This window comes from Fukomys damarensis, unplaced genomic scaffold (assembly GCF_012274545.1).
Source record: "Fukomys damarensis isolate Sample0158 unplaced genomic scaffold, DMR_v1.0_HiC HiC_scaffold_14, whole genome shotgun sequence".
Classification (NCBI taxonomy): Eukaryota; Metazoa; Chordata; class Mammalia; order Rodentia; family Bathyergidae; genus Fukomys; species Fukomys damarensis.
Window position 1 is genome coordinate 1,433,935 of NW_022900926.1, and position 22,171 is coordinate 1,456,105.

At 43.8% G+C, this 22,171-nt stretch overlaps 1 protein-coding gene across 4 annotated transcripts in view; it reads right to left on the reverse strand.

Moving 5' to 3' along the window:
* Window positions 1-22,171, reverse strand: part of Cep85l (centrosomal protein 85 like) — a 97,702-nt gene that overhangs the window by 65,227 nt on the left and 10,304 nt on the right. For 2 of the 4 annotated variants that reach the window (XM_010644961.2, XM_033763197.1), the window contains exons 2-3: window positions 17,171-17,329; window positions 1,656-2,350 (exon numbers count right to left, since the gene is read on the reverse strand). In XM_010644961.2, coding sequence (XP_010643263.1) covers window positions 1,656-2,350; window positions 17,171-17,306 — 831 coding nt within the window. In that variant the 5' untranslated portion in view covers window positions 17,307-17,329. Of the gene's footprint in view, window positions 1-1,655; window positions 2,351-3,241; window positions 3,340-3,734; window positions 4,174-17,170; window positions 17,330-22,171 lie in introns of those variants that run through there. The other 2 variants (XM_010644962.2, XM_010644964.3) reach the window with 2 other exon arrangements.

A 22,171-nucleotide genomic window follows, 5' to 3' on the forward strand; every position in this document is an offset into this window, starting at 1 on the left:
CTTCCTGGTGAGAGTTCAGCAGCTGTGCTTGAGAACTGAAATCTACCAGATAGGATGGTCCATTAATTACTCTTCATTTGACTTTAAAAAGGCAATATTTTAGGGTCCTTTAAGACACAATCACAAGGACAGCTTTTAAAAGACAGCCTTGGAGCAGGACAGCCCGAGGAGGGAGTCGGATTTCTTCTGTGGTAGTCCTGGAAGGGAGCTGCAAGGCAGCAGCCCCTAGAAGCTGAACTGAAGTGGGGGGTGGGGGGAGCAGAGCACTTGGCCAGCAGTCAAGGCCCTGCAACACACACTCGCACACACAAATACACACATGCAACAACATGACAATGCAGTGATGATGCTGCAAGTCAAGCGCCTGGTTCTCTTTATCTGGCTTCACCCTTTCACTCCTATGTAAAGACACCACCCCAGTGAGACCACAGGTGCATATGAATGCTGTCCACTAGCAGCTTTCTCCCTCCACTCTGCAAGGGGAAGACATAAAAGTAAGGTTTTTTCCCACAGTGCACCTCCTACCTTCTTTCTCTCCAGCACTGCTAAAGAAAGTAAATTAATGTTCATTCCTTTAAATTCACCCAATTTCCTGCTGCCTGTCATTATACCCATTTTGCTCCCCAAAAGCTCCGCTGCTGTGCAAAGACACCAAAGGAGAAACCTCTGCCTGATCTCTGCACCCGAATAACACAAGCATTCAGAAAATTACAACAGTATTTGAAACATCAACCTTCCTGTCTTCCAATTCCATGAACTGACAGATCACAAATCCGGCTGAAGCAACACTTTTGGGATCTGCGGCTCGGACCTCATGACATTTCTATGCGGTTACACGGTCTAGTCAAGACCACCAGAGCTACACCCACGCTGAGAGAAACGAAGGCATGCGAGACGAAGTAAGGGTTCCTCCTGGAAACGTAGCCCACGAGGTTGCATGTGTCCCAGGGCTGTGCTCAGATGTATAAGCTTCCTGTGCATGTTCTCTTTATTCTTCAAGTTTTATTCTGTGGAAATTATGCCTATTTTCATAGAATTAATGTTTCAGAAAACTTTGGCAATAAAAAATAGATAGGATTTATATCAGGAATTTGTTTTCCCAGGAAAAATGAGTGGTGGAAATTTATCTTGAAAGAGGAATACTTCCAAGTCAAGAAATTCACATATTGATATTTCCCCCGGGCTCATTAAGGGATATACACTATCTTTAACACTCCGTTACTATAAAGTGTTTTCCTTACGCCAATGAACAAAATCTTGACCTTTCTAAAAAAATAACTGTATCTGATTGTACACACCAGCTGTCGCCAAGACCAACACTCTACTAATGACTTTGGTTCCACCTTATTATTTTAAAGAGGAAGAAACTGAGGCCCACAGACACCAAGTGACAGGCTACGAATCATCCGGGTTCCCTATCAGAGCAAAGCAAAACCCAGGACCGAGCACCTAGTCTGACTACGTTCCTTCCATTACTCTGCGAGAAGCTCTGTTTCTGCTTAGTCTCTTTACTCCTCCCTCTGTTATGTTTATGTCTATGTAACAAGTAGGAAAGAAAGGAAAGACCAGGTAGAGGATTAAGTTTCAGGTCAGTCAGTGTCACACTGCGGCCTTCGCGCAGGGTGGGGGAAGAGAGGGAAGCCGGTGCGCCTCACCTGCAGGGGGGCCTCCCCGAGCTGTGCCGGCCAGGGCAGGCCGCAGGCATCCTCTGCAGTCTGGCCTTCCAGAGGGTTGGCGCGCAGCTGCTCTGTGAGCCACATCTGAGTGCGCACAGAGGGCTGGATGGGGGCTCCGCCCACCGCCCTGCGGCCAAGCTCTAGGTACCGGGGAGCCTGGGGCCCTGGGCCGGCCTCGGCGGGCCTGCTCTCAGATAAGGCACTGTGTGTGGCATCCAGGAGCTGCCCCTCTCTGCGGTTGTCCTGAGGCCTGCAGCTCTCGAACTTGTACTTGCAGTCCAGGGCCGACGTCCGCCGGCCACCACCGCTCTGCTTGTCCTCTGGCCTGCACGCCTCGGAGCCATCATGCAGGCAGCGGGGCCTCCCAGCCCTCCACTGTAACGCCTTCTCCAGGCCGGCCCCGCACTCTTCCGCGGGCACGGTGCCAGCCCGGCCGCAGCCCTCGGGGGCAGTGAGTCTGGAGAGAGACGACCACTTCCGGAGGGGCCGGTCGCCCTTCATGTCCAGACAAGAGTCCCGCTCTCGGCCACCGAGGTCGCCCAGTGCCTGCAGGAGGCTGGAGCTCCATCGCGCGTCCCTGTGCCTGGAGCTGGACGGCATCACATGGGCGGTGGGCAGGGTGACGAGGGAGCGGCTGGGCTTGAAGGATAAGGCGCCACTGGACGTGGAGTGATCTGCAGAGAGAACAGACCGCCAGTCAGTCACTGTGCAACGCCACAGGAGTCTGCACCAGGCTGCAGGGCCTCCTCAGAAGCAAGCAAACGTGCTTTCACATATTACTTCTAAATATACTTACACAGGAGGTACCTTGAGGGCTAAAACGACTGGGAAACATGTCTGATTTGTCCTACTTAAAGCATTGTGCCTTGAAAAGAAAAGCAGCCATCCCCCCATGGGGAGGGCTCATTATAATCAGGCACCCCTCAGAAATGTTACTTTTAAGTGTCTCTCTATACTGTGGAAGGAAGTCTGGGCCAAATCTGAAGACTCGACACCCCGAGACCCTATGAACACAAGATAAAATGACCAAAAGCGTTCTGGGAATTCATCTGCCGAGACAGAGTGGTTCCCAAGGCCTCCCACCTCAGCGGCACCCCAGGGACACACACCCTAGCCTGGGACCCTCATGCTCCTCACCGCCTCTCTGCACTCGCTAAGTCCCCCAAGCTGTGCACGTTCACCTCCCTGATACCTTGGAGTGGCCCTGCCCCACAAGCTGTTCACAGGCTCCTGGCAGGAGCCCCAGGGAAGCCCGGAAGTTAAAGAGCCCCTACACTCAACTCTCACCAAGTGCTAAGTGTGCGGGCCAAAGTTGGACAACTGGGACTGCTGGAGCTGGAGGAGGGTAGGGTGAGAGGCAGCTTTTACACTGTCCCTATCTTCTCAAAAATATTGACTATTAAGCCAGGATATATTTCAAGGTCACTTGTGTGCCCTGATATTGTTTCAAAGAAATAAAGTTCATGGAGAAGAGACACTGGTAATGTCTAAGTGTTCAGAAGGGTCAGAACCGAGTAGACTAATTTAAAAATGAAACTTCAGTGGTCTCTGCACAAAATGCTTACCTGGTGATGAGCAGGGAGCCCACAGATGGAGAGGTGTGAACAAACTGTCACAGTAAACAGCTCCCAGCTGCAAGACTCCTATCAGGGTCTGAGCCATTCTACGATTAGGAAAACGCTCACATTATGAGTCCAAACTCCCAAATGAATGTCAGACCTAGCATCCCCAACACACCCCACAAACCCCCACAGACATCTAGGAGCACCCGGTGCGTGAGGAAGTGGGCTCCATGTGGTGCTGCCATCCCCCACTGGAACAGGCACCAGCAGAGCCATCCGCTTCCCACAAAGGTGGCTGCGGAGCCAGGGGTCCAGAGCAGTGACGGTGCGCCTTTCAGAGCTCTCAATGACACGAACAACCCGCTGCGACACATTGCCACAGGTTCCCACCACTGCTCTAGACCCTGAGCGCAGCAGGGGACAGCTCGAGGGTCTTCCCCCAGAGTTGGGGGACAGGAAAGTGACTTGGGAAGCTTAAATAAAACCCAGTGCTCACTCCTCCCGGAAGTGCTGTGAAGATCAACGCCCTGAACACACTGTTCACCGGCTGGCGGACAACAGTGAACCATGCCGGACATGGCCAGGACGAGGTGGCACCAAAGGAAGAAAATATGCGCAAGATTCCGTTCCGCTGTGTGAGCTGACAGTCCCGTAGGTTGCTCTTTCTGACAGGTGGAGGTGAAGCAGAAACACGCAAGTCTTCATACGCTCTGTTCTGCTCTGCTGAGGAAGGAGCCCCGCTATCACTGCTGGGTAGTTTCTAGGGGAGAGAGGGAGCAACCCAGGGGTGCCTTCGGTGCTCTTACACCAAAACAACAGAGCCAGCTGGGTAACCACACAAGAAAACATGGGATATGCTCCTGAGGCTGGCTCCAAACTGAAAAAGACAAATGTCCTGAAAGTTGACGGACTGCCCACATTAATACAGTAATTTTAGATATATATTTATTATTAAGGGAATATTTTTATTAAGATCATAGCCTCTTAAAAACATCTTTACATTTTAAAAAAACAGATCTAAGACCCAAACATACATGAACAGCAATGTGTATTCCCTAACATGTTCATAGAAGTATTTAAAGCTGCTTAATACCCTACCATGTGGGAACATAGAACCCTGTATCCTTTGGAAGAAGAGGGGAAGTTTGCATATGTCAGTATTTAATGTATGAATACATACAAGTGACCTATTTGTGGATACAAATACACATACACCATGCACAGAGCAATGTTCTGGAAGAACACACCTGAAACTTAGTAAAAGAAGTAACTCCTGCGCAGTGGAAAGATGGCAAAAGGAGAAAGGGGTTTTGCACATTTTACTTTACACAATGTCTTACTTTAACTTCAGGTAACGTAATTCTGCCATTTCTTCTGCGAAGGTTGGTTTTGTGATTTTCAGAGTCACTCCTCCAGGGGCAATGTTGCTAAAGGGATGGCGGAGCCTCAGGTGAGGTCAGAAGCCCCAGGTCTGCCCAGGTCTGCTGCCGCTGAGATCGGAAGACGCCCTGTGCCCTGCTCCTTCAGCAGCCCCTGCAGCCCTCGCTGCATAGAAAGCCGCTGCTGCAGGCAGCACAGAGAGTCCCAGGCATGCATGGCTGCTTGCTCCGGAACACTGAGAGCAGCTGAGAGAACCGACACCCAGGAGCTCCGCAGGAGGAATCCTCCAAGCTCTGCATCAAGAAGACGTCAGGACGCACCAGACTCCACTGCGCCGTGCACCGTAACGCCCTGCACCAGGGCCTGCTCTCAGTTCTGAACCCCAAGCTCAACCACAGCCGGCACCTGACTGAGTGTGACTCTCAGAAAGCCTGTCAAAGCCAGGATCTGCACACGCACACACAGATACACGCACACAGACCCGAATAAACAGATTAAATGGTGCACAGATGAACGTCTGGAGAAGGGGAACCATTATGCTAGACATTATCAATCATTTGTTCATGTTAACAATTTTACATTTCAAAAATGTTATTTTACCCAAGGAAACGGTTAACTGGGGACAAGCGTAATGCAGTTTTTTAAAGTGCTCTAAGCGACCTCACTGTAGCCACAAATTCTGAAGGAAGCCACACGATGACACCCAGCCTCCACCTAAGTGGACACAGAAAGCAGCAGAGCACCCTTCTGGGGACCAAGACAGGGTCTGCAGCCTTCGCAGGGAGAGCAGTGCACGGTTCAGGCAGACGGAAGCACGTGAGAGCAGAAACAAGAAGAGGGTATCACTGTAGCTTGACACACAAGCGACTGTTTTTAAGATAATGTATTTCTGAATTCCCAAAAAGTCCAGCTTCACTTCACCCTTACACAGAGGGATGACAGCCCCTCCCTCCCTCTTTCTCCTCCTCCTCTTTCTCCTTCCCTCTGCTGCGCTATCCTTCCCATAGTAAAAAAATTGTTTTAAATTAAAAAAAAATCACACCCTCTTCTCTCCCAGATTTATAATAAACTGCAAATCTTTAGTTAAAAAAATTCAGGAAACTATATCACCATTTTTCAAAACATTCAAATTTAAAATGTACCATCTTAATATATTAGTCAATATAAAATTGTCTGACAATATTTCACTTTTAAGTATAACTAAATTTCATGTGACCCCATGACACTTTTTCCTTGCCTTCAAATGCCATAGCTATAGCATATCATCTGGCAAAAACTAACACCACATGGAACCCCCTCCTCTGTTAACTAATATTTCTAAGTATTTCCTACATTTTATATAAATGTTTTAAATATTCTAAATCAAACTGGCAGGAAAGGAGCCATATAAAATAATTCAACAATAATTCAACTAAAGAATCTCTGAAGACTGTATTAAACACAAAACTGCCAACATAAAAGACAACACAAGTACATTATTTGTAATAAAAAGCTTCCAGTTTCACTGTCACACAGCTGCAGAACGAGATTAAAGCTTATCATAAAGAAACTGCAAAACAACAGACAATGAGACGTGTGGCGGAGAGGGTGCAGATGCTCATAACCCAGCGCCGAGCAGCCGTGTGCCCAGGGCACAGGGACAGCGTCTCCGAGGGGCTGGGAGTCCGGCCTGACACCCACAGTCCTTTCTCCCCGAAAACCTTTCCAGACTGAGGGCAAAATACACACTGGGCTACGCAGAAACAGAGCTTATTAACAGACTTGCTGAGAACTGCTAAAAGTTCCTTCTCTCTAAAATAACAAAAATAGCAATAACTGCAAAAATAATAAAAAAAAGATCTATTTGTGGGACAGAGAACCGACTTAGCTGGCCACTAACACACGTGCCTCCCCGCCGAGGCAGTGGGCATCACTACACTGCTCGAAGGCTCCTGCCTCCCGTGAGCCAGCCAAGTGCAAACTGGACTCCACGCCAACAGCCAGACACAACAGCAGGACGCGACCACTGCCCCGGTGACCCTGAGCTAATCCAAGTGAACCATGGAGGAAATACAGAATCTCAACTGTAACATTCTCGGAAGAAACTACAGGTATCTATTTCAGAACTTTGAGTCAGGCTATAGTTTATTAAATACCAAAAGACTAAACAACCCAAGAAAATACAGCTAAGTTGGACTTCATTAAAATTTAAAATTTTTGGGCCAGGATTTAGCTCAGTGGTTCTACCACCTGCCTTCTAAGCTGAAGGACCCGAGTTTGATTCCTGGTACCACAATAAATAAATAAATAAATTTTTGCTGCAAATGATACTTCATCAAACAAAAAGAGCCTGCAAAATGGGAGAAAAATTTTTGCAAATCATGAATTTGATAGGAACGTTTATCTAATTATATAAGAACTCTTATAACTCAGTAAAAATACAAAGGACCCAATTTAAAAGACACAGAATTGGAATAATTCTCCAAAGAAGATACACAAGTGGACTGCTCAAAGCACATGAAAAGATCCTCAGTATCATCTGCTACCAAGGAAACACAACTGAAAACCACACTGAGAAACCACTTCACACCCACCAGGATGGGCAGAACCAGGTGGCAGAGAAGCCAGTGGCACACAGGGCAGTGCCTTTGCCTCTGCACACAGGCACCTCAAGTTCAACATCTCACACGGCCTGCGGTCTCCCTAGGGGAAAAGGAAACGTGTCCACATGAGGGTCTACAAGAACATGAACAGACACATGAGCCTGAAGAGCCAGGATGAAACAATCCACATTTCCTTCAACTGATGGGGATAAGTGTGTCAGCCACACAGGTACTAACGATCGGAGTAAAAGGAAGGAGTACTGACACACACGACAAGGCACTCAGCACACCCTGTTATGAGCAACGCATGTAACAGAATCCCACCACGTGAGAAGTCCAGAATAAAGACATCTGTAGGAACGGGGTGCAGGGGCCGCCAGAGCTGGGTGGGCTGTGTGAGCGCGGGGGAGCTCATGGGTTTCCGCTGAGGGAGATGAACGCACTCTAACAAAGATGCTGCACTACCTTCTAGAAACATTAAACTATCAACTTTAAATGGGCAAACTGCATGGTACAGGAAATATATCTGAATAACACCACTTTCTACAGGAAATAGTATGAGGAGAAGTCAACCAGAGGAAGTTAAGAAAAAAACTAAGATAACGGAAAATGCACCAAACTGTACACATTATCACACTATGTGAAAATCCACCTGAAAGACAAGCGTTAGCCAATTATTTTTTAATCCAGGTAAACGTTTATAAGAGACACAGCTAAAATATGAAGTCCTACTGTGGCACTATGATATCTGCCTGGAGTCAGGACACCTGCAAAAAACACACTAATCCAGAAATAACAGACAGAACATCATGAGGTGCACCCGGGGTCAGGGTGTGGAATGCGTTCTGTCTTCAACTGCTCACTTTACTCTTCATACCCTTCATGGGAGTGAAGTGCATTCGTTTCACTACAGCTAAAGATATGGCCAATTCTTTTAATGAATCTGTGAATTACAGCAACAATAACAGCAATTCTGTACAAACTTTAGTTTGTACATCATAATTCTCAACATCATATCAATTCTTTTAATGAATCTGTGAATTACAGCAACAATAACAGCAATTCTGTACAAACTTTAGTTCTTGTTTTTATCACATCATAATTCTCAACCATCTCGGGAAGCCACTTCAAATCCTATTAAGACAGAAAAATGACTTGTTTAACATAATTATAAAAATTTACCCTTCACAAATGAGACAGTTCTCAGACTATTATTGAATACTGTCTCTTAATAACTGTTCACAACAATCTAAGAGACTTTTCTTTATAAGCTTATACAGAGCAAGACCAACAGCTCCGTTTGGCCTAGCCCCTCCAAAGTGGCAATTCTAATCTCCAACCAGGTTACTGGCAATTTAAAGAATGTGAGGTGAGGCTTGAAAAGATCACCAGTTCAAAGAAAAACTCATTTCAAAAGCCGGTCAGGAAAAAAAAAAACAAAACTGGTTTTTATATTTATACAAAATGTGTGTTTTTTTTCTGGCTTCCTTCCCAACTGCATTCATGTGCCTACGGTCCGCAGCCCCCTCCAGTTCCCACGCAAGGTGACATCTATAGGGACAGCTGGCTGACAAAGAGTCATAAATACTTCTTTCCTACAAAATATTTTATAAGTCAAACTAAAACCCGACCTCTTAAATTATGAATGTGTCCTTAGAAACAGAACTACTACTTTCTGACAAAACAAACAAGACTTTATCTTTGGTGCACGAGGAGCAAAAATCCTCAAGATACTGGCAAACAAAATGCAACAAATCATCAAAAAGATCATGCATCATGACCAAGTAGGCTTCATCCCAAGGATACAAGGAAGGTTCAACATGTGCAAATCAGTAAGTGTGTTACATGACATAAACAGAGTCAAAGAAAATAATCTCATGATCTTCTGAATAGACACAGGAAAAGCCTTTGGTAAAATTCAATATCCTTTCATGATAAAAATCCTGAAGAAAATAGACATAGAAGGACCTTGTCTTAATATGAAAAGGCCATTTATGACAAACCTATTGGCAACATTATGTTAAATGGGGGAAAACTGAAAGCTTTCTCAAAACCATGAACATGACAAGGATATCCATTATCATTACTCTTGTTCAATATAGTATTTGAAACATTAGCCAGAACAATCAGGCAAGAGAAAATAAAATAAAAGCCATATATATATATATATATGGAAGTCAAATTATTGCAGATGACATGATCCTATATATAAAAGAAACAAAAAATTTCAAGACTCACGAAATTAATAACCAAATTCAGTAATGTAGTATGATACAAAATCAACTCACAAAAATCAGTAACATTCCTGTATACCAATAATGACCTCACTGAGAAAGAAATTAGAAAAACAATGCCATTCACAACAACATCAAGAAAAATTAAAGACTCAGAAATAAACTTAGCCAAGGAAGTGAAAGATCTATACCAAAAACTACAGAACTCTGAAAAAAGGTCATTAAAGAGGACATCAGAAAAGGGAAAGACACCCTCTGTTCCTGGAAAGGCAGGTTGAATACAGTCAAAATGGCCATACGTGAAATCTGTATATAGATTTTACATAAGCCCAACAAAATATCAACAGCATTCTTCATAGACAAAACAATCCTAAAATTTACATGGAACCAAAGAGACCAAATTCACATGCATTCACACATTTCACCTAAAAAGTGTAACAACAAACCAAAACCAAAGTAAGGCAGCTCTTCAGGCCACCAACCCTGAAAGGAGGAAGAAATATACACTTTCCTCACTGCCAAGTCATAAAAGTGAAAAGAGCTGAAGGGAGCTCACTAAAAAAACTGTACAGACACAACTCTACAAAAAACTTGGGTTATATCTGTTAGTTCTTTGAGGAATCGCCACACTGATTCCCATAGTTGTACCAGTCTCCCACAAGCAGCGGAGCAGGGTTCCTTTTTCCCCACAGCTCTGCCAGCATTAGTTGCTGGTTAATTTCTTGATCTTAGCCATTCTTTCTGCAGTGAGGTGGAATCTGTGTTGTTTTAATTTGCATTCCTCAAATGACCAGTGGTGCTGAACATTTTTCATATATTTATTTGCCATTTGTACTTCATCTTCATTTGAGAAGAGCCTATTCATTTCAGATGCCCATTTTCAGATTGGGTCTTTAAATTGGGGGGGGATCTGAGTTTTTTCAATCCATTTTATGTTCTAGATACTAGTCCTTTGTCTGAGGGACTACTGGCTAAAATTTTTTCCCACTCTGTGGGTTGTCTCTTTACTCTGTTGGTGATTTCTTTTGTGGTACAAAAACTGTTTAATAGGATGAGACCTCAGTTGTTGATTCTTTGTATTATTCCCCTTGCAGTCTGGATTTTGCTCATGAAGTCTTTGCCCATCCCTATGTCCTCAAGAGTTCTACCTATTCTCTCTTCCAGCAGATTTGCTGTTTTTGTTTTAATATCTGGATTTCTGATCCATTTTGGTTTTACTTTAGTGCATGGTGAGAGACACGGGTCTAGTTTCAGGTCCCTGACATTCAGGCACCACTTATTAAAGAGGCTGTCTTTCTTTCAGGGAACGTGTTTGGCCATTTTGTCAAAGACAAGGTGGCTGAGTGTGTCTAGAGTTGTTTCTGCATTTTCTAGTCTGTTCCATTGATCCTCAGATCTGTTTTTCTGCTAGTAGCATGCTGTTTTTATCATAGTAGCTACTACTACTACTACTACTACTTTGAAGAAAAGTCCCCCTCACCTCTCCAGACAAATGCCATCGATATCATCCGTCACTCAAACCACAATCCTCCCAGTGCATTTTCCACACATGTCTCCAGCCTGCTTTTCATGGTTAGTTTTCAGAAATCCACCTCTCTTACTGTTGACCACAAGTCCTTACCCTTACCTAGAACTTCTGCCCTGTTTTCACTTGTCTTCTAATTCTGACACTGCCTTACCCACATAAAGTGTTCTCTTACACTATCTGCTCTGACCACGACTGTGCCTTCAACTCATTGATTATTTTTTCCTTTTTTTCCTTTCAGTACCAAAGATTGAACCTGGGCCTCATGCACTCTAGGTAAGCACTCTACCACTGAGCTAAATACTTGCCCTCAATGGGTTGTTTTTCTATTAGAATATTCTGCATGGTGACTTAACATACCAGTAAAAGCACTCTGCTTCACACATTCATTAACAAACCGGAAGGGAAAGAAGCTGAAGTTCAGCTTGGAAGTAATGGCCAGAAGAAATGGAAGTTAACAAAAAAATTTAACACCTTTACATCAGCCCAATTCAAAGAAAAACTGAAAACCATGCTCTTCTTCCCTAAAAAGATTATAGAAACTTGTACTTAACACTTGATAAATTATCCAGTGAGAAAAGTGATGATATTTCCTTCTGCTAACACAAATAATTTAGTTCCAATTAATTCTAAGACTAAAGAACAAAGGTTCTACCATCTGTCTCGCAAGCACAAGGTCCCAAAGTCCCAAATTCAATCCCTGGTATCAAAAAAAAAAAGACTTTTCTAAATAGAAATAGAAAAAGTAAGTGATTAACAATATGCAGCAGAATCAAAGACTTTCTAGGGATTATGCAAACAATAAGAATCTAGTCATCTTCTCAATGAGGTATTGTCAGTTTCACGAAAGATGGCACCCTAGGACGTACACTGAGGGCCTAGTCTGGAGTGGGAAGGGAAATTGTTTTCAGTCTTAACTTTCCATATCACTGTTCAGCTTTGTGTTGTGGAAAACACAGCTGACACCATAACTTATGGGAACCTCCTGGTTCAGAGGCTTCCATCCACGGCCAGCTGGCAAAAAAATAAATCATGGCAGAAAGGCCTGGTAGAAGAAAATGCTCACCTCATGCATCCAAGAAACAGACAGCAGGGGAACAGCCCAAAAGGAAAGGCCATAGACGAGACCTAGTCCTCAAGGTCACCTCCCCAGGACCCAACAGACACACCCAAATGTTTACTGGCATCTCTCTAGTCCATGAAGTTGTCAATCAAGATGAACCAACACAGTTTCTTACTGCTTGGAAATGCTGCCTTTCAATAACCAGTTTCCCCCTAAACATGTGTTGTACAGAGTACTTAGGTTGAGGTGATTGCTAGAGAATGTAATACAAATATGTAAACATGGGTATATGTGGAATTTTCTTGCCAAATGGTGAAGTGGAAATTCTAAACTTTTGTCTTAATCTCTTATTTGTTGTTTGGCTTAACTGTTTATAAAACAGCAGGAAGCCTTCATATTCCACTGCATTTTCTTTCCAACACAGGGAGAAAAAAATGCACGTATGGAAGCTTACTTTATTCTTAAATGCCCATGGTAGTCAAAGCCAGTCTTTGGCTTATTTCTATGGCTATCTCCCTGGAGAACAAACCAATTGCAGGAGCCCAAGGTGGTATGGATAGGTGATTAAACCATCTCACAAGTTTTCAGCTTTTGGCAGGGTCTTACTAAATAGTCCAGACTTGCCTTGAACTCTCTATGTAGTCTAGGCTGGCCTTGAACATGTAATCTCCCTGCCTCAGCCTTTCAAGAACTGTGAGTACAGGCATGTGCCACTATGCCCAGGTAAAAATAAGTATTTTTAAAGGAAACCCAATATATAGAAATTAAAAAGGAGAAAAAATCAGAGAACATATGAGATGATGACTTTTATTTTTAAACCTGTGTGTGTGAACAAATATGTGACAAAAGATCAGGAAGAATACGCCATGCTGATAACACTGGAGATCTCAGAGAAAAGGAAATAGTGAGATGTTTTCTGATCTGTGTAGTGCTAAACAGATTCAACTTTTTCAAACATGAACCTATCTGAAATACAATTTTGCAGGCTGGGGATTTAGCTCAGTGGTTCCGCTGCCTGCCTCACAAGCACAAGGTTCTGTGTTTGATCCCTGGTACCAAAAACAAAACAAAACAATTTTGCTTTCAGAATTCTGTTCATTTTTATGTGTCCAAAGTATACCTTTATAAATCACGCCACATGTGTAGAAGGAATATATAGTAGTAGTAATCAGCACCAAGGAAAGCTTCACAGTCTCTTTCTAAGTTTTTCTCCTTTTATTCCCCCCCGAGTGACAGCATGTCTGGGTCAAGGTCCACGCTAAGTCCACGAGACACTCTCTCACGGAGCCCACAGCGACAAACAACAAGGACCATTCCCAAGAGATTGCAGCAAAACTCTCAAAGGTGGAAGTGAAGAATGAGAGACAGACAGACAAACTGAAGAACACACACAGGAAAAATACCAACAGAGGAAGGAGCAGAAGGCATCTAGGTCTGCAGAAGGAAAGGAGCTCGAGTCCTGGAAATAAATTCCAGACCCCAAGCTGGCACAGACAAAATCACAGGACTAGGACAGAGCCTCAGCTGGGAGCCTCACACACCCAGCAGCAGAGGAGGGTGCCCAGCACACTCCAGTCCCGTCCTGCCATGCAAACAAGTCCCAGAGAAATCAGGGTACAGATCATGATGGTGCCAGTCCAGCTGTTTCAGATCAATGAGTGGAGTCTTTCTCACCAGAGACTCCTGAGATAAAGGGTGCAAGGAAGGAGAAGAAGAATCATTTCTTAAGCAAATACCTTGCTAGGAAATCTAGAAGTCATGTCATTAAGTCCTAAGGTAAGTAAGCTGCTTCTGCTGTAGGGATGAAAGCAGGCTGAGTCAGAGAAGTAAGAAATTCTCCACGATATCACAGATAACGCAGCAGCCCTCTCTGCCCATGCTGACAACAGTGCCTCCATTGGGGGCTGCTTGTCCCTCTGTGTAATGGCCTCGGAATCACACTGGCTCCATAAGCGGGCCCGATGCTACCCAAGGAGATAACCCCATCATGCATAGTCTTTTTAAAAATCCCATTTGGCTAACTGAAAACTTGGAAAACTCCCTACAATGGGGCATTTTATTTAATACTTTAGGAACATTAGTAATCACTCACAGAAAGTAATGTTTTAAAAGCAATTTTTTTAAGCTGGGCATGGCTCGTGACTACAATCCCAGCCACTCAGGAGGCTGAGGCAGAAGACTGCAATTGAAGAGTAGCCTGGCAACCAACAAGCCTGTCTCAAAAGCAAAAAAAAAAAAAAAGTAAGGGCTGGAGAGGTAGCTCAGTAGAGCATCCCTGGGTTTGGTCCCTAGTACCCCTCAAAGCAAAACAAAACATTTTTAAAAAGATAATACATTCTTATCTTTAGATACAATTTATTTTTTTCTGAGACTTTATCTGTTAGCATATCAAATCTTTCTTAAATGCCTTTGAAATCAACTCAAACTGAATGTAAACTTAAATGTAAGTGATAAGAATTTTAGAACAAAAAGAAAATATTCAAGATCTGAGACGAGTCAAAGAGTTCTTACCCTTGACCTAAGAAGCACGATTCGTAAAGAATAAAACAGCACACTGCAATTCAAATTTTAAAACTTCCGCTCTGCCGACCGTAGTCAAGACTAGCTGCACAGCAGGGTGGGGGCATGTACAAAGAAGCTCAAAACTCAACAGTGAAAAGGAGATAGTACAGTGAGAACATGGGCAAAAGACACGAAGAGGTATTTCAGTGAAGAGGACAGAAATTCTCCATTCCAGCCTCCTGCCTGCTTGAGACAGTGAAAAGTGAGGAAAGAAAACCTACGACGCACCAGCCTGGCACAGCTCCAGGCACACAGCGCCTCCCCCGACGGGCACCAGGCACTGCCGAGTCTGCTCACCCGGGAAGGCACACACAAGCCCTTATGTAGCAAAGAACAGTGGGAACACAAGCACACACGGCAGCTCCGTGGGACCCATCTGACCAGAATGCAGCACAACTGCGAGCAGCGTGCTGCACTCACTGAGGAAAAAGCCAGCGGGGCAAGAAGGATGCCTGATGTCCGCAGCAGCATGCAGGTGCTCAGAAAGAATCATGGGGAAGTGCTAAAGATGGAAAGGCTCTACTAGAATGGAAGAAACACCTGACAGGCTCAGGAGCACACACATTAGTCAGCTTTTCATTGCTATTACAAAATGCCAGACCTGGCAACCTCAGGGAGGAAAGACTGACTTGGGCCCGCAGCTCCAAAGGTCTGGCCCACAGCACAGCACTAAGGCAGGGGAAAGCTGCTTACTCATGAAGGCCAGCGCACTCTCCTCCAGCTGCTGCCCATGGGCAGTGCCCTGGACACGGCCAGCATGGACTTTACTAATCCCCAGTGATCCTCAATCCCACCACATAGACATGCAAGAGCAACTGTCACAGAAGACGAGGAGCAGCTAAGACTGTGAACTTGAAGACATGTCAACAGAAACCTCTAACATTAAAAACAAAGGGTAAAAAGAATGATAAAAATGTAAGCCAATACCCCAAGACTGCTGCACAACTACCAAAAGGTGGACATTATACCTTCACGAAAAAGATGGATCACAGACATAAATGTAAAACAAGAAACTAAAAGTCATGGAAATGCAAATTAAAGCAGCAAACCTCACAGAACCACCGAGAATACCAAAAGCAGGCTAGGACATGCAGCAGGCTCTCACTCACAGCTGTTAGAACACAAAAGGTACAGCCACTCTGACAGATAGTCCGGAAGTTTCTCCCAAAACTAAACCTACTCTGATCGCACCAATCCAGCACATGTGGGGTACTGACCCAAAGGAGCTAAACATGGATGTAGGCACAAAAATGCACACAAGAATATTTATAGAAACTTTCTTTTCCAAAACGTGGAGCAGCCAAGCTGTCTTTAGTGGCTAAATGGATAAACAAACGGGTACAACCAGACTCTGGGATATTATTCAGCACTAAAAACAAGCAATGAAAAGACAAGGCAAAAACACAAATGCATACTACTTAGGAAATGGAACCAATGTGAAAAAACTACAGGAAGCATGATTCCAGCTATGTACGTACATGACATCTGGGAAAAGGCAGAAAGTATGGAGATGGTAAAAAGACCAGAGGTTGCTAGGCCCTGCAGGGAAGGAGAAAGAAACAGGCAGAACCCAGAGGGTTCTCAAGACAGTGCACTGCTCCCTATGGCGCTCATCTAGCTGACAGGGCCTTAGTGCAGGCTGGTAACTGCGCAGGGTCTCACTCCGGTGAGACACTGACTTAAGGGGAGGCTGGGTCCAGGTGGAAACAGACGTGGCAAATCTCTGCACCCCTAAAATGCAGTTACCTTTTAAAAATGAGATCTCACAACCACAACAAGCTATCACCGTATTACTACCAGAAAGGGCAGGGTTTTTAAACATCAAATTCTGGCAAGTATAAAGAGAAACTCGATGACTTACACACACAGTTCGGAGGGAAATGGTAGGCACTCTGGAAATTGTGTGGCTGTTTCTTCCTAAACTAAACAAGTAACTACTGAACAACCCAGCCACTGTACCCCTGAACACACAGCCAGACAAAAGAAGCTCATCTTTGCTGCACACCAAGTCCTAGGATTGTGTTTGCAGCAGCTGCAGTCTAACAGCAACACAGCAGGCCCGCCACAGCAGGGCACAGTCAGTTGCAGTCTCCAGGGCCCCTGCTGCGGAGTGCTGCTCACCAATGGAAAGGGACAAACTGTCAGACACTCAGCACTCTCAAACCACACCGACAGGCACGGAACCAGAAGAGACTGGCACTGTCCAGCAGTTACCTGCCTGTGGAGAGAAGAGCCTGCACACACCGGGTCGGTGGGAACCTCTGCATCTCGACTCTCTGGGGTCATTACCCCGCTGCCACACTGCAGTGAAGTCCGCTGAGACACTTCCAGGGGGAAAGGAGCAAGGAGTACACAGAATTTCTCTGTATGATTCTTAAAATGGCTCGTAAATCTATGGTTATCTCAGAACAAAATTTTAGTTAAGAAAATTAACGGGAAGAATGTAGGATGACCAAAGAGAGAACTTAATTTGGTGTGACAGCAACTCTGATGATTATTGAACACTCAAATACAGCAACTTTTAGTTGGAACAATAAAACACAGCCCTTGGACATTCTCACTGCACCACTGTTCTCTGTAGCTCACCTTCCACACTGTCAGAACAGGAGGTTCCAATGCCGGTGTCCCCGCTGTCGGAAGCTATGCTGTGCCTCCTGCCCGGGGCGTGTCGTTGGCTGGACGGCACAGTGGTGGCCGCCCACAGGGACTCATTACCAGGCATCCACACCGGCAAGCAATCCGAGCCTGAAAGGGAAATACGCACCATTAACACACACCACGATGTCAATGAGGAGGGATGAATCTGTGTTTATCTTGTGAAAAATACTCGTGCTACAAAAGGTGTATCTGCCCAAACTAAAAATAACCAATGAGACCTAAGACTTGTCACATAGACTTTACACATCACCCATATATCAATTCGATGCTGATTTTGCAGCTTCCTCTGGCTGAAGAAGTGTTTTTGGCTTCTGGGTACTAAATGTTTAAACATACTATTGTCTTATTACAAATATTAAGTGGATCCGTCTATCTTCACATGCTAAAACCTGCTTTGGGTATCTGCCCCAGATGTCTATAGCTCCGTATTCAGGCAGTAGCTACATACTGGAGATTGGAAAAGCTGAACCCAATCATATTCATGACAAGTACAGTAGAAGCTAGGCATGGTGGTACACACCTGTAACCCCAGCTACCTGTGATCTAAGCAGGAGGACCCCAAGTTTGAGACTAGCCTAAGCAGCTTAGTGAGACTTTGTCTTAGAATTTGACCCCAAAAAAAATTTCTTTAAGGACTAGGGATGTAGTTCAGTGCAAAGCCCCAAGTTCAATCCCCAGTGCCACCAAAAAAACAAACAAACCCAACAACAACAACAACAACACAGGAATGTACTCATTATGTAGGACACATGTACGTTTTTCTACTACATCCCAGGCATTTAAAATTTTGTTTTCTACTACCACAATAGATCTTTCTTTACTGCTTTTTTTTTTTTTTCCAGTACTGGGGATAGAACTCAGGACCTTGTGCTTGCCAGGCAGGCATGATGCCACTAAGCTACAAAACTGACCCCATCTTTTACTTCTTTATCTTTTCTAAAAATGTAACAGCACATTTTCCTGCTCTTACTTCAGTCTGTCTTCCTGAGTTACACTGAATCTTTGTTAGCCGATTTATGGTTCAGTGTCCTCTCCAAGTTCACGTCGTATTTCTTCATTTCTACCTTGTATTTGACTTTGTCTGTTTTACCTATCACTTGCAACTAAGGACTTTGTGCTTGCCAGGCAGGCGAGGCACCAATGAGCTATACTCCCGGCCCTCTGCTCAATTAGTTTATTATTTACCGCAATTCCACTCAAGACCTAGCCAAGGACCAGTGCTGGTATGAACTTTTTGTTACAAGTAAGGTACAGAGATTTTACAGTATTCAGAGAAATTTTAATCTGTTAAATTTAATTTTAAAAGGGCTGCTGTCCTAAAGCCCAGACAGGGATTCTCACACTGGATTACAGACTTACCCAAGGAAGGTAACAAGCTCTGAACAAAAACCATAGGCTTCCCTTACGAAACTGCCAGGCACACGGCCAACGACCCACACAGCCACCTGCACACCAGCCATCCCGCACAGTCCCAGGCCCCTGTACCCACCAGCCAACCGCACACAACAGTGTCTGCTAACTCGTGGCCCACTTGCACTTGACATAGGGGCTGAGTCCAAACAAAGGCAAATGGCGTCACCAGGCAGCTACCTCACTTGAAACGAGACTGCTCTGTGGAATTTCCACATAACACGCAGACAGGAGCACACCAAGAGTGCCCTCGGGCAGTTTAAATACAAGTGCACAGAATGACAGCATGCATAAAATCAACTACACTCTGTGTAAGATTAAAATCAAAATACTCAAATTAATAAAACTAGACTTCAAACTACTTTTTTCTCTAGTAGCTCAGATCAATGACATAGTTTGCATAAAAAGTATGCCTCATAAATATTGTTTTGAAGATTTAGTAAATATAATTTACAAATGGAACTTGGGTTTTACAGCCGGATGAAGGACACAGGTAGCCTTAAATCTTGTGAGTTACCCTTCACATAGAACGGGAAAAGACTGACAACACACACAGTGGCAAGATGCAGTGCACACAGCACTCAGAGCGCTCATGTGGGAGCTCCCCGGCAGGCACGGGACAGGACCGGGACCCACAGCGTCCCTGGGAACACATCCACACACGCCCATGGCAAAGGTGGCGGCACCGGTCTGCTTGGGCCTGACTCACGGAGTGTGACCCTTCAACCAGGCCGGACGGTCACTTGAGCTCTAAGTGAACTCAGTCCTATCTGCCCATTTACTAAGGTCACACAGCCCACTACTTTCTCTCACCAGAGTAAGTTAGCTGAAGAAATATCTTTTTAGGAAAACTCCCGAAACAGCATACACAGGCTGAGTATATGTAAATGGAAAATAAAGGTAAGACAGCATTCCAATTTCACTCAGAATGAGAGAAATGAAAATAACATTAAGTTCTGGGATTTCTAAAATTATCACGTTGACAAATATTTGAAAGATAGTGTCAAAAAAAAGTAAGGTAATGTTCATACACATACCAAGCAGTCTGGGAACAGACATCTACATTCCAACACAGACAAGACTTACTGCCTGGGAGTTTATCCTATAGAAACACCAAGAATGTACAAAAACAGACGCAAGGATAACCTACAGCACAGCTGAAAATATATAATGCTTAAAAACAAAACACATCTTTCTGTAGATCAATCAATAATGCATAACTGCTAAAAATAATATCAGTGACTTAATTTTTTCAACAGGGAAGGTTTCCAAAACATGGAATGTGCGAGAGAGAAGCATTTTACAGAACTGCATATTTAATAAGACCCCATTACTGGAGAAGGGATACATGTATATACATGGAGGAAAAGAGGGTTCAGGGAGCTCTGCACTTAAACATTAACACTATTACGTTTTACCAAAGAAGCAAATGCATGGCAGGAACATTTCTACTATCACTGATTTCTGTTATTCACCCTGTCACCAGTTGGGGGAAATGCTGAAAATTATGTACACTGATTTTTAGGCTACATGAACATTTGATTCTGAGATTAGGAACCAGCTACAGGCCAAGATATAAAAATTCAAGGGATTTAGCTCAGTGGTGCCACCGTCTGCCTCAAAAGCACAAGGACCCAAGTTTGATTTCCAGTACCAAAAAAAAGATATAAAAATTCAATTGATTCCAAGTAACAATTTTTACAAAAGCTGCATAAAACTACTAAAATTAAAATTGTAGTTTTTTTATACAATGTAACTACTTTGAGCAATATAAAGTATAATGCTACATTTTAAGCCAAAACATATATCCACCTTATTATTGACAAATATTGGCCAAAGAAACCATTTGTAGATCAAAAGAAGTCTCTTTTTCAATCCCCCCACCACTTCTGTGCTCTTCAATAATGAACACTGTACACACTAATTCTATGGGGTTCTATTATCAGAACCTAGAAAAATCTTCAGTAATTAGTCATATAATTACTACCATGAAGAATAGTTTGACATAACTTTATCTGTAAAGGGACAGAGAGTAAAGAGTTTTGTTTTTTTACAGTATTCAATCTTGTCAACTACCCAACTGTGCAGCTGTACAGGAAGTCAGCTATAGACCATAGGAGGAGTATGCCTGTGTCCTGATACAACATCTGACAAAACAGTGACAGGTCAGACCTGACTCGTGAGCATGCAGGCCCTCCATCTACCAGAAATGCTGTCTACCTGTGCACTGATTTCTGGTGAGTACCCCCATCAGTGAGCAAGCCAATTCCTCCCTTTCTCCGGAAGAAAGGCTAGTTTATCCAGAGTCAGACAGGCCAGCCACGTGTGCAGAATATAGTAAAGAGTCAAACACAGGCACAAAGCAACAGGGAAGCACAATAGACTATCACTAGTAGTTTTCTCTATCTGGAGTGATGGCAAACCTAGAGAAGACTGCCCAGGCTGCAACCCCAAGCCCACTTATTTATCCCAAAGTGCCAATACTGCAATTAAATCTGAGTACTGAGATTTTAGTTTAGAGAAAGACAACTCATAAATTACATCTTTTGCCTTAAAAGAAAAATAGAGTAACACATGCACCATAGGTTCACCAGCCCCGCTCTGACAGAATTACTGGTTATTTCTTTGATCTTCATGCTTTTATTCTCCTTTTAATTATTACAGTTCAAATCAATGATAAATCCAATATTCACTTATCATTTAAGTCCAACTTAAGGTCTGAGCCAAGGTATTTTTCTCCTGGAATGGAAAGAAACACAGTTGGTCTAACAGAATAAAAACATTCTAACACATACATGAAGCTACCACAACTTTTTTAAATGTTTACAAATATAAAACTACACATTAACATACATAAAATAATCTTATCCGGAAACAAAACTCAGGAAAAACTGTGAATTAAAATCTTTGAATAAATTGTTTGCTTTGGTTGAAATAGCTTCCAATCCACTCGGATAGTATCACAACCTAATCAATTAGAAGCCAAAGCACAGCTTCTAAAGGCTGGAGCACAGGTGGCAGCCTGTGTCTGTGCCATGCCACAGCAGGCTGTGTGCCCTCACTGACAGCCAGGAGGCCGGCAGCCACTGCTGCGGGAGGCAGAGCACCGTGCACGATGGGCCCCGTCAGGGTCCGCTCACAGGGGCTCTGCAGCCAGGCAGACCGACAGCGGAGAGCACCACACCTCGTTGCTGTACACCACTGGGGCAATTTAATTTACTCAGGAAAGTAACACTATGATCCTGTTTCTGCTAAATTTTTACAGATAGCAAAACAACTCACCCAGGCTTCCTCAGATGACAAAATAAAATGATAAAATTACCTGCATGTGTTGATTTCCTAAACTGATTTGTTTTAAACCCTTAAATATAACTATTTCTTTCAAAAAAAGACCCAGTACAGTATATGTTATGTACCTAGAACACTGAAGATGATTAACAAACATCATGAATAAAATACAATTCTTATCTTTCAGTTTATACGGAATGAATTCAGAATGTGAGAAGAATAACACGTCTC